The sequence below is a fragment of the Misgurnus anguillicaudatus genome, chromosome 2 (assembly GCF_027580225.2).
Source record: "Misgurnus anguillicaudatus chromosome 2, ASM2758022v2, whole genome shotgun sequence".
Taxonomy (NCBI): domain Eukaryota; kingdom Metazoa; phylum Chordata; class Actinopteri; order Cypriniformes; family Cobitidae; genus Misgurnus; species Misgurnus anguillicaudatus.
Genome location: NC_073338.2, coordinates 49,383,572 through 49,397,420, shown reverse-complemented (window position 1 = coordinate 49,397,420; position 13,849 = coordinate 49,383,572). Strand labels below are relative to the sequence as shown.

At 39.2% G+C, this 13,849-nt stretch overlaps 1 protein-coding gene across 1 annotated transcript in view; it reads left to right on the top strand.

Moving 5' to 3' along the window:
- LOC129443167 (piezo-type mechanosensitive ion channel component 2) overlaps nucleotides 1–13,849 on the top strand; it is a 146,674-nt gene that overhangs the window by 42,949 nt on the left and 89,876 nt on the right. The window contains exons 6-8 of the mRNA XM_073857068.1: nucleotides 2,959–3,220; nucleotides 3,563–3,776; nucleotides 13,661–13,829. Of these exons, the coding sequence (XP_073713169.1) occupies nucleotides 2,959–3,220; nucleotides 3,563–3,776; nucleotides 13,661–13,829 (645 nt within the window). The remainder of the gene's footprint in view (nucleotides 1–2,958; nucleotides 3,221–3,562; nucleotides 3,777–13,660; nucleotides 13,830–13,849) is intronic.

Here is a 13,849-nt window from a genome sequence, read left to right as displayed (position 1 = left end):
TGTAAAAAATAGACAAGACATATCTGATGTCGCAGGACCGTAGTTGGCGGCGCAATGATTCATTACACTTCATCATAGCTGACAGTGCATATAGAATGAACATGAAAAATCTAAACGGGACAACATACCTTTGTTTAAAAATTGTGCGCAAGTCATAATCCATCCGGACTCATGTTTGTAAATTATCTTCACCAAGCAATCGCAGTATGACATCAACTTGCATTTGTAGTCCACAAAGGTAATAAATCTAAGAAATGTTCATATATTCTTAGATGTTTACATCGGCCTTCATGGAAGAGAACGATCCGCGATTGTTGTTTCCACTAAAATATTTACACTGCACTGTACACCCGTGTTAAAACTCCATAGTATGTGTGAGCTCGCTTTTAGTTTTAGTTTCAGTCTCTCCGTATCCGAACAAACAATCCATTCGCTCTGTGTCCGTCTGACAAAACAATCCATTCGCTCTGTGTCCGTCTGACAAAACAATCCACTCGCTCTGTGTCCGCCCGACAAAACAATCCACGTAGCCTACTCCGTTTTCTGATTAAATATCTTCCTTTAATCCTGTGTATCATTTAAATCCAACAGAAAACAAACAGTATATGACCAAAGAGCACAGTCCCTGCGGCAAGCTTCAGAAGCTGTGTTCCAATTCAAGGGCTGCACCCTACTAAGCATGTGATAAAAGGTGAGCACTCGGCCTTTCAAGGCGCTCAGAAGTTTGCGAAGAGAACTGAAATGAGACGGTCTAACCTTCGGAGGACCCATAATTTGCCTCATCTGCTGCACGCGCATCGCGCCTGTCAGGGGGACACAGCGGAGACATTTCTAACTTATTAAAATAAATATGAAATTAGAAAAATTATAATTTATTTTAGAAAATATGACATGTTGACACAATTGTCTCCAAATTTTTAAAGAGACACAACACAATTTTAACACATTATATATTTTTGTAAACATGCAGAATATTTGTCTAAATGGTCTAAATGATATACATAAATAAACTAAGTTTACATATAAAGATAATTTCTAAAAAAAATATTCAAACGTTGAATCTAAAGCAAAATAGGCTCCTACAGTATGAGATATATTAGAGTCATACGTGTACAATAGCCCAACCCGATTATTTTATAGTTTGACTGTTCATTACTGTTCATATTTACATTTAAAAAGCAGACATAAAAGTAAATCAAAAGTAACCTTAAAAGTAACTAATTACTTTTGATATACATTAACTGGTAGAGTAATTCAGTTACTTTTAAAAGAAGTAACTAGTAACTGTAACTAATTACCAATTTTCAGTAACTTGCCCAACACTGCTGATATGGCTAGGAACTATACTCTCATTCTGGCGTAATAATCAGTGACTTTGCTGATGTAACATGGCTGCAGCAGGCACAATGATATTACACAGTGCCTGAAAATAGTCCCCTGCTATTGAAAGTAACAAGGGGACTATTTTTGGGCAGTGTGTAATATCACTACACCTGCTGCAGCCATGTTACAGCAGCAAAATCCTTGATTATTACACGAGAATGAGAGTATAGTTCATAGCAATATCTGCCTAAAAATCGCAATTTTAATTTTCTGTCAGTCTTAGTACATGAAAGTAACTACAGAAGAGTCAAGTTTTAAATAGGAAAAAATTGAAACTCTTTGGTTATTATTTAGCGCGATGCTAATGGTCTAATCTGATTCAATGGATTATGCTATAAGCTATGCTAAAAGTGCTAACGCCAGACCCGGAGATCAGCTAAATGGATTCCAAAACGGTAAGAATCAAATGATTAACTTTAGGGGATCTGAAAATGAGCATATTTTTAAAAATAGTGGAGTGTCCCTTTAAAGGTTACTGCCCGGTGACAAGTTATGTGCATTGGTCAGTTGGGCATTTTGTGTTCTCTTTATACTGTAGCTGGTATTCCCGCATGATAAACTCTAATCAATGTCTATTTCATTTTTTTGCAATAGCTGCGTATTCAGTCAGATAATGTACAGTCAGCAGAAATATAAAAGAACACATTTATTCTGTGATAACGAATGCCTGGCTATGCATTAATCCTTATGCAATAATCCTTTATATTTTAGTGTTTAGATGAATTATAACATGCAGGCTTTGGATGTCAACCAGAGCCTCAGAAATCTCATCAACAAGATGTAGTAGATGAAATGAAACACCATTTACTTGAAACCTACAGTACCCCAGTCAAGCGTTCAGACTTTTTGTTTTCCTTTTTTTTTTTGGATTTTTTTTTTCTAAGCTGGTTACCCATTCAGGCTTGTTGGCTGGTTTAAGAGAGCGTTTTAAGCAGGGTGGAAGATCTGCTGGTCTACAGTAAAACCAGTATTTAATCAACTAAGCCAAGCCGGTCATAAAAGTGAATAACTAGTTTTGCTTCATTTTTGTAGCTGAACTTTAACTGTTGTTTAGTAGTCTATGCTACGTTTAGGGAAAGTTGTTTGCTGTGCTAAAGGCCAGAGATATGGTGCAGCTGCACACTGTTTTGGTTTATTGATTGTGTTTGTGGATCTGTGTGTGAGGGATTGTGAGATCAGTGTTAATCTAAAACAGATCCAACGTGTTATGCAACATGTTAGAAATAGACAAGTGTACTGCATACTGTGTGTACGGTACACTAATAAAACTATAAAAATCAACATTTATTACATTTTGGCAGTCCTATGAAAAATGAATTAAATGGCGTTATGCCAACTACTGCTTTCGTTTATTTCATCAGATGAGAAAGTCAAGCATTGCATTTGTTGGATACAGGTCTCACTATTCAATCTGCTCTGGTTGTATACATTTTTTACTTTTAAGCATTTGGCAGACATTTTTATCCAAAGTGACCAAAGTGGGATCGAATGCAATGCTCCACCAGTTACAGGAACACAAGATGTTTAGTAAGTGTGTGTAAAAATGTAAATGAATTTGATGTTATCCATGCACAGGAGGGGTGCGATGAGAAGGTGGAACTGGACGATGATGATGTGCTCGTAGATGAAGACTTTGATGCTGAAGATGAAGCAGAGGAAGAAGAGGGGGTGGAAGATGGCCTGGATGAGGAAGAGGAGGAGGAAGAGGTTCAGGAGAGCACAAAGATGAAGGTCCTGCGTATAGTAGCAGGAGTGGCCAGTAAACTCAAGGAGATTATCGGTAACCTGATAACAACAGCTGGTCAGGTGGTGGTCACCATTCTGCTGGGCCTAACAGGTTAGAGAGCCATCGACACGCATGCTGTCACTCTTTCATCCCTGAGTTCATTTACCATTTTCTGTATATGTAATAAATACTCTAAAGATGAGATTAGGAGCATTAATGTTTTTGTGTTTTCTTGCTTTACACAAAAGTACATTTTTGGGTGGTTTCCTGGGCAGGGCTAAATGCATGTTTGAGCTGCCTTCATTTAAAAATCTTAACATATATCCATGCCATTGTTTTGTCTCAAGATGAGCACCAGTATACTACTTAAATGTCCTAATACAACTAAGGCCTAGTCCTGGCTTGACCTAAACCATGTTCGGTTAACCACCTCTATATATTCCTCGTCAACAGGTATCATGCTGCCCTCTCTGACGTCGGCTGTCTACTTCTTTGTGTTTTTGGGTCTGTGCACGTGGTGGTCTTTCTGCAGGACCTTTGACAGGCTCCTCTTCAGTTGTCTGTGCGTTCTCATGGCCATCTTCAGCGCTGGACATCTCATCATACTTTATTCCAACCAGTTTCAGTTTCTTCAGGAGGCCATCAGACCCAATGACAGCTATTCCAGGTCAGAGATGCTCATACTGTATATTTAATCTAAGCCAGGTGTGTCTTGGTAAAGGCCCTGGGCAGCTAATTTGGTAATACTGGGGTATTTAGGGAATTATAATTTGCAAATGTCACATCATTTAAAGGAGCATTTCACCCGTAGGAACACAATCTTTATTGGAAGTGTGTCATATTTGTAGTCGAAATGTAACATACATTTAGAATTTGGTGCCTATTTTTTTCAGAGAAAAAGTTTGTAGTCTCACTCACTCAACAAAGATATTGGACTTCCTTCTTTCAATGATGCAAAATGATGATTTTTACATCATTGAAAGAAGGAAGTGCAACACTGAAATCTGTATTTCTCCAGTCTCAGCGGCAACTGAGAAACTTATGCCTGGCCATTCAAAAACATGGTTCTAACTTCACAAAGCTTTATGCAAATGGGCGAAGTGTCCCTTTAATGGTCTGAAGTCCAACCTTATATTAACTTTACTCTTTTTTTTTACATGATATAAAATAAGTGAAGGGGCGGTCACACTACACTACACTTTTAGTCCAACTAAAACAAACACTGATCGCCATAATGGTGACTTCAAATGAAACAAAACATGTGTTTTGAGAAAAGTGAATTGTGTTTTCTACAGTAATATTTTTATCAAACATTCAGAAATAATGTTTTATAACAGTTTTTAAATCAAATTAAATTTTTCTCTAACATTTACGTAACAAGCAAAAAAAAACGTTGCTTTAAACATTGTGTGAACAGTAAAAGATGACATTGAAAACGTTTGAAAATGGTAGAATGTAACATTCTGTTATGGTTTGGTGAAGGATGAACCCAAATGCAGACTGAGATGAACACTAAAGACCTTTATTGTGACAAAACTGAAAATAAAACCCACGAGGGGGCAAAACAACATAACAAGATACTAAATGAACACCTAACTGGACAAGACTAGACTATGACATAAAACACTAAACTTGACAATACACACTTGATATATATAAACACTAGACTAGACTTTTAAACAGAGTACTCACAGGTAAGGGCACAATGCACAAGCACAGGACAATGAATACAAGAGGATTAAATAGGGGAACAAATCAAGAGGGGAACAGGTGATATAAATCAAACAATAATGGGATAATTAATGAGGAAACAAGGGGGCGGGGTCAAGAGACGAGACTGAGAGCACATGGCTAGGAATAAACAAAGCCAGTACTCTCACACAAAACATGGGTCTGTCATGGTTCTGCCACAAGACTAGATTAAACAAAGGACAAAATGGCAGAACCATGACAGAATCCCCCCCTTAAGGAGCGGCTACCAGACGCTCCCCAAGGGGAACACTAAACACGAGACATGACAGACTGACAGAAAGACAGACACCAAGAAAACATGATAAATATACACAGGGGCAGACAAGATAACATTACAAGAGGGTTGGGGTGACACAATAAAAACAACAAACAAGGGAGGGGGGGCGGAGGCAAAACAGAGTTCACGTGAGGAAGTCCAGGTAGGGTGGAGCTGGGTGGGCAAGGGGTCTTGGGTTCAGGGGTGGTGGAGGGCTTAGGACGAGGAGTCCGGGCAGACTTGGTGGGGCTCTTGGAGGGTACAGACTTGCTTGGGGATGCAGACTGGGTAAGGGGAACAAAAGGAGGCAAGGTAGGGTTCCAGGGCGTGGTAGGGGAAGACAAGGGAGCAGATGAGGGCGAGCCAGGACTCACAGGGTAGGGGAGAGAGTCAAGGGAGGACATGGAGACAGTGGCAGGGGACCAGGCAGACGAACAGGATGACAGTGCTGGGGAGGAAACAACAGAAGGAGCTGGAGAGACAGGGGGTGCTGCGTCCGGCAGCGGAGACGAGACAGGAACAGAGACAGGGGGCGCTGCGTCCGGCAGCGGAGACGAGACAGTGACAGGGGGCGCTGCGTCCGGCAGCGGAGACGAGACAGGGTCCGTGACAGGGGGCGCTGCGTACGGCAGCGGAGTCGAGACAGAATCCGAGACATGGGACGCTGCGTCCGGCAGCGCGGACAAGACAGTGACAGGGTCAGTGACAGGGGGCGCTGCGTCCGGCAGCGCGGACGAGACAGGGACCGTGACAGGGGACGCTGCGTCCGGCAGCGCGGACGAGACAGGGACCGTGACAGGGGGCGCTGCGTCCGGCAGCGCTGACGTGACAGGGACCGTGACAGGGGGCGCTGCGTCCGGCCGCGCGGACGAGACAGGGACCGGGAGAGGGGGCGCTGCGTCCGGCAGCGCTGGCGAGACAGGGACCGTGACAGGGGGCGCTGCGTGCGGCAGCGCAGACGGCAGGGGCTGCAGCGGTGGCTGCGCAGACTGAGGCTGAGGGTCCACAACACCTCTCCTCCTCCTCTTCTTGCGCGGACGTGGCGCAGATGTTGTGGCAGGTGAGGTGAGGACAGTGGTGGGAGCAGCAGGCTCCGAAGAGGACCCCTCGGACGGCGACTCCCACGAAACCCTCCTCTCACGCTTACCACGAAGGTCAGTGGGCTGGACAGAGCTGGCAGGAACTGGAGTGGTGATCGCTGGGTCCTCCAGCGCCAGAACTCCCACGGTGAGACCCTCCGGGATGGCAGACAAAGGGATGGGACCAGCGGTTCTGGCTGGCTCCCTCCTAGAATTGACCCCGGGTCCAAACAGGAGAGGATCGTACCAGGTGGGACCTGGTTCAAGTACCACAGAAAAGCTGCGTCCTCTCCTCGCACAGCGCCGGTACATCCAGTCTGCTGGGTTCTTAAAGGGCTTGTGCATTCTGTTAAGGTTTGGTGAAGGATGAACCCAAATGCAGACTGAGATGAACACTAAAGACCTTTATTGTGACAAAACTGAAAATAAAACCCACGAGGGGGCAAAACAACATAACAAGATACTAAATGAACACCTAACTGGACAAGACTAGACTATGACATAAAACACTAAACTTGACAATACACACTTGATATATATAAACACTAGACTAGACTTTTAAACAGAGTACTCACAGGTATGGACAACAATGCACAAGCACAGGACAATGAATACAAGAGGATTAAATAGGGGAACAAATCAAGAGGGGAACAGGTGATATAAATCAAACAATAATGGGATAATTAATGAAGAAACAAGGGGGCGGGGTCAAGAGACGAGACTGAGAGCACATGGCTAGGAATAAACAAAGCCAGTACTCTCACACAAAACATGGGTCTGTCATGGTTCTGCCACAAGACTAGATTAAACAAAGGACAAAATGGCAGAACCATGACACATTCCTCTAATGTTCAGACAACCAAGAAAAATGTTGGAACGTTGTTTTTGGAAACGTTGGGAACTTTCAAGGAACATTCGTAGACTTTCACTTTGCAAAGCAATAGACTCTGAATATAAATGCTGTAAGCTCTTACAACAGGCCCAGTAACACTGATATATTATGTCATATTACTGTATGTGTGCATATTCACTTGCATCATAAATAATAAATATAATACCTATCATACCCGCAGCGTATTACAGCCCAATTTCCTGTGTCTGGCCTCTGGTAGACAGACATGACCCAGGAGGTGCAAAAAATTACCTGTTTTCCATCTGGCCTTGTCTGGTCTGACAATAACCCATCCGCGAAATGTATCATGTGAAGTGTGCGTCGATAGCTTTTATAAATGTATTGTCCTAAACGCACATCTAACACATGTTGTGTGCTTTGTGTTTGGCCTTTGTTAGATTTATATGTTATTATGAACCAGCAATAGGGCCCCTAGGGGAGATGGGGCCGACCATTACTGTACATATTGGACTCTCCAACACGATTAGATACATAAAACAAACACAGGGTCTTACATTTTACAAGAGGGCTGGTAAATGGAGCCATCTATCAATGTGTGTGTGCTGTATGTAGAGGTTTCAATGTTTGGGTCCTGGGGTGAAGTAACATTTCACTGCATCTTGACAGCATATCCACTAACAAAATCCTATTATGAGTTTTATCACCAGTTGTTGTGTTCATTTCCACCTGTATTCTCTGTACAGCCTTAGGCCTAGTCCACACAGACATGGGTATTTTTAAACTGTGACCTTTTTTACCCGGTTCGGCCGTTTGTCCACACGGAAACACAGTATCTGCAGTAGGTGAGGTTTTTCAGAAACACCGGTTGCAGGGTTTTTGCTTATGATTAAGGCTTCTGATTGGCCAACGTGGCTTTACGATTAGGGTTATATCACCGCCTGCTAGTGTGGTATGCTCTTGACAGCGCGTGATCATGTGTTTTTGCGTGTTCATGTAGGTGAAGATTTCTTTTAAACCGAGCATGTGTGGAATGCCAATATATATATATATATATATATATATATTTTTTAATTTGCTCATTCCAACTCCAACTAATTTTGCCAGCATGGGTCACATTTACTTAAAGTCGCCATGAAACGAAAGTAGTGATTGTCTTATTTTCCCCGTGGTGACGTATATCCGAATGAAACGGCTTCTGGAATGAAATAAGGCAGGGCTGGATTTGAATTTGTCCATCGAGATCTGATTGGATCGTTTGTAGTTGGGTCGTGTTGCTCATTGTTAATCGCTGCGATTTTCTCCCGGACCCCGCCCACATGCCATACCATATGACTGAAAGTGAAGAGAGATCGTTTTGAGGAGGGGAGGAGATTTGAAGAGTTTGGTTCCAAAACGCAATAAATGGCTTTTTTGAAAAAAATTAATTACTGCCAGAATCAGTATTATATCAGGTCAGTATTTAAAAGTAAATTCTTAATTTTACGCAAAATCCAATATCCGCCGTGTTATTCTGTCATCTTTTCTCCCTTTTTCCCAAAACGCAATAAACGCCACTCCTCCTTTTCTACAGAATGCAATAAATTCGCTCCACAAATTACAGCCCACCGTTCCACGCAATGTAAACAAACAATGGCGGCGTGTTGAGTACATGGAATCCTAATTTTCCTCATCTACTTTGTACTTCTTCATCAACAAACAAACAAAAACAAAATATTACTTTAATGGCATTGATAAACCTGTGATGTTTTTTTGTAACGGGAAAGAAACGTAAGCCATCAACAACGAATAATTCACGCAAGAGGAACTCGACACATTGACCTCAGGGGATTTTATGAAAAACTTTCCATAATTTTACTCAAAGTCAATGGAAATCGAGCAGGACCAAAACATTTTACAGCTGATCGCTGTGAAAAATGTTAAGCAACGATGTCAAGTATAACCGAAGCAATGACAGTGTTCTTAATATGACAAAGTAAGTGTTTTGATTAATGCCATTAATGTTAATGTTTTTTTTATCAGTGTATAACACTAGTCAACTAAATGAATATAAAATGGAAAAGATGAATGCACATTTATATAGGCAATTGATTCAATAGATTTATAGCATTTTGAAAAAAAACTTGTCATGGGTTTATTGCATATTGTGGAAAAAATAATCCGTTTTTATAATAAATCTTTAAAAATCAAGTTATGGATTTGAATTTTTAATGTTGTTATAACCTAAAGATGCTATGTGAAAGTTTGTAACAGAAAATAGTGGTTTTCATCTTGTCACTTCCAAAATTTGTCAAAATGGATTTATTGCGTTTTGGAACCAAACTCTTAATTAGCATTTTTGATTAAAGATTATGAGCACACACTAATTTTTTTAAAAATAATGAAGCTCACAGATAAGTAATTTGTTAATAATACCACAATATTAATGTATATTACAGATAAGTAATTTGTTAATAAAACCATAATATTAATATATATTGTTTTTCATTTTAATTTCATTGCGCCTTTAAATAACTCCAATTGTGTTTGTCTGAAACATTGTGGACATATGTATCTTAGATTGTGTGAGGGTAAATCATGAGGTGATTTTGATATTTGGCTGGAGTATCACTTTAAGAACTTTTGTCTGAAAGGTTCTTTGGGGAACCAAAAAAGGTTATTCGCTGAAAAAATGGCATCTGCACCCTATGATAATTTACCCTTGATGCTATTGCCCTTGACTGTATATACTGTATGGGTATCGATTCAATGAATGCCTCGTCTCAGACAGCCATTACGTCTGTATGTATTGTAGAGATGCCTTATTTGAACTCTGTTTCCGCTCATTCTTTTGGTTAATGTTTTGCTTTGTATAAGTGCAAACAATTCAGATGGGTTTATCAGTATAAGGAATGTTATGTTATTCTTTCCACTACAAGCACTTTCATTTCTGCCTTAGGCTGTTGTTTTTTTTAACTAAAAGACGAGGGCTGCACAATATATCTTTCAGCATTAACATCACAATGCCAGAAGCGACACTGCAATAGTCACATTGCAGAACATACAGAACATTTTTTCTGAAAATAAACTATTTTGGACTTTTTTATATAAAAAGGTTTCAGATTGCAAAAGGAAATCACAGATATCCCTGAGAGAAATCAGTCAAAAAAATGCGAAGCAGAAGTTAATTTCTCTTAAACGCAGCTTTAAGTCATCCAGTATTTCTCACCTCGCAAATGTACATCGCAGAAAAACAAAACATTTGTAATGTTAGTTCCCCCCAATATTGTGCAGGCCTATAACAGACTTCATGTTTGGTTTTGTTCCATAATTTACCCAAATATAAGTTGAAACAACCCAACATTTTTTATTTTTTTAAAAGAAGATTTATTTGTTTTATAGTTCTTACCTGCCTTACCTCTTAAGATTAATTTGAACAGAAAATGACAGAGCACATGTGTTATGTAATGTCTTAACATAATCCAGCTGTTTGGTATTAGTTGCTTTGTTTTAAAAGCGGTTTTGGCATGAACACAGGCATCGCCTTGATCTGCATCAATGCTGAGTGACAGCGTTGACAGACTTTGCTTCTGACATCACTTCCTGTTTTTCCCTGAACATGGCCCATGGTCATGTGACTATTCTCTTCCTGTCTCTTGAAGTGAACATACAGTACTGTGCAAAAGTCTTAGACCACCACCACCAGCTTTGTCGTTTTAGCAAAGTTTTAATCTCCATCCATATTTATTTCTCACTTTTAAATTAAGACACAAAGGGAAAATAAACCCACAAAATAAAAAAAAATTGTGTGTGACCTCTCTTGGCACTAATAATGAAATAACAAAAATCGGCACACTGCTAATACTGCTCTAAATATTAAAAAACAACGTTTCGACCACAGGTCTTCATCAGCTCCCTTGGCCATAAACACATCTTGAGCTTTTTTGTCATTCAATTAAAATTATAAATTAGGATTTAATTTTGTTTCGGTTTAAGAGATCCTGCAGCTGCCTGCTATTGCTCAAGTGAAAGGGGAGTTTACTTTAAAAACTTGACACTTCAGCTTATACTTTTATACAGTTTTTAATACTACATACACATTTCGGTAACACTTTACTTGAAGGGGTGTTCATCATGAACATGAAGGAGATTTTATGACAACAGTCATTAAAGGCGGAGTCGACGATGTTTGAAAAACGCTTTGGAAAAGGAGACGGGCCGACTACCAAAACACACTTATAGCCAATCAGCAGTAAGGAGCGTGTCTACTAACCGACATCCTTGCCGGGTTGCGTATGTGTGGGGCGGGTCTATCAACAGAAGGTCCAGATTCTATTGGGGTAGGGGCGTGTTTGTTTAGGTGATTTCAAATATCAACATTGGCTTTCAAACATCGTGGACTCCGCCTTTAAGTGTCATTTGCTCAATTATGTCATTTTTAATGCAAAGATGACATTGTTTGAAATGTCTTTGTTATGGCAACTTGTACATCATAACTTGTAATAAATGTGTCATAAACATGACATAGAAGAATAGTTATTAAACTTCTTCTAAAGAATCTACTAGCTTAATGTGTTAACATTACAAATAATTGTCAAATAATTTTAAATACCTTGCAACAGACATGTCAAAATATTTTACTTAGCTTTATGTGTTTGCTCAATATCTCAAAAAAAAAGACAACTAACACTAACTAATTAATACACAAATTATCTGACATAGAAGGAAAACATGAACAAAACATTTAATCAATTTTATTTAATGTAATTAACTTTGCAGCGATATGGATCCAAGCTGCATGGCTTAACCCATTATTGTAATGTTTTCATTTAATTTTAGGTGAATCGGTCTCCAAATACAGTACAATAAAATATAATTTTATCGATTTTAATTAGGCAAGGCAAGGCAGGTTTATTTGTATAGCACATTTCATACACAGAGGTCATTCAAAGTGCTTTACATAGAAATGAGAAAACAATATATAAAAGAGAAAAAAAGAAAATGTAAAATCACAATAAAAACAAAGATTATTATTATTATTATTATTTTTATTGAATCATTGATTTTATTTCTTAAACACCTGGAGGAAACTTAAAAAAAAAACATTATAAGCTGAGGAATATTCATGACATTGTTATAAAACCATTTGACAAAGTATTAACACTTAAAGGCGGAGTCCATGATGTTTGCAAGCCAATGTTGATATTTGAAATCACCAAAACAAACACGCCCCTGCCCCAATAGAATCTGGACCTTCTGTTGATAGACCCGCCCCACACATACACAACCCCGCATTTGATTTGATTTGATTAGCTATAAGTGTGTTTTGGTAGTCGGCCCGTCTCATTTTCCAACGCGTTTTTCAAACATCGTGGAGTCCGCCTTTAATGATATTTTAATGGGTATGTATTGGTTAATGTCAAGTTGTCATAAAAACCATCTCGAACAATGTCATCTTTGCATTAAAAATTATATAACTGACATTTTTCATAAACGTGCATAAAATCTCCTTCATGTTCATGGCACGTGTCATGTCAGTTTTATGAACATCCCTTGACGTAAAGTGTTAACCGAAATGTGTGGTAGTTTCTGTTGTATTCTAATAAAGAGACTGAGAAATAATTACATATGATCACTATAACATTGCAAAAAAAAAAAAAATAATGGTGACTTAAGACTTACTGTATATCAAAGTTACTTTGTACATTTTTTAACTTCTGTACATTTTTGACACGCACCATATGTATTGTGTCTATAATCTATAAAGAAACATTAAAAAATGTTTTCCATTGTACTTGTTCACAGTACTTGTACATATGACAATTGCAGCATGATCTCACAAAGGTCCGTGGGATAGTCACAGAATTTTTTGCTCATTTTTCCATTCTCACGGATCTCCGCATTTTTCTAACTGTCTATTTCCGTGGCATTCTCATGGATTGGTTACTCAACTGCTTTTTCCTATTTTCAAACCATTGTCGCATCAGTTTAGGGTTAGATTTGGTGTTTGCGTTAGTATGTCACTTTAAGTATTGGTTTATAAAAAATTTTCTGCTTTACTCTTTTATATTTTCTAAACTTTAAACAATTGTCGCCTGGTGTTGGGGTTAGAGTTGGGTTTGGGTAGGGATGTCATTTTATGTAAATCTAACCATAAAGCGAAGCGACAGTGGTAGGAAAATAGGTTGAGTAACCAATCCGTGAGAATGCCACGGAAAAAGACAGTTCGTGGCAGAGCCATGGAAAAATGCGGAGATCTGTGAAAATGCCACGGAAAAATTAGCAAAAAATTCCGTGACTATCCCACGGAAATTCCTGAGATCAGGTTTTACAGTAAATGACAAATATTAACCATTTCTGTCCTAATGCATTTACATCTACATCCAAAGCAACTTAAAAGTGCATTACATCGTATAAAAAATTTTTATCAGTGTGTGTGTTCTCCAGACTCGAACCCATGACCTTTTGTGTTTCAAATGCTCTACCACTGATCCACTGAACAGTATATAGGAGCATAATGCAGATTACAGCTCTTGTGTGAACTATTCATTAAAGTTTTCATATTTTCATTTTACATCCTGTTGCATTTGGAAAATATGTCCCATTATAAACGTAAAATCTTCGTTCTTCCACAGTTTGTTTGGTATATCCTCTATTGTTCGGACGGACTGCTCTTCGACCTGGAAGTTTGAGGTCAACAGTGGGCTAAAATGGTACCATTTTGTCAATCCCATCATGCTTTTGGTACTATACTACACATTGGCCACCTTGATTCGTCTGTGGTTGCAAGACCCTACGATTGTGGTGAGCTTAGTTCTGCATTC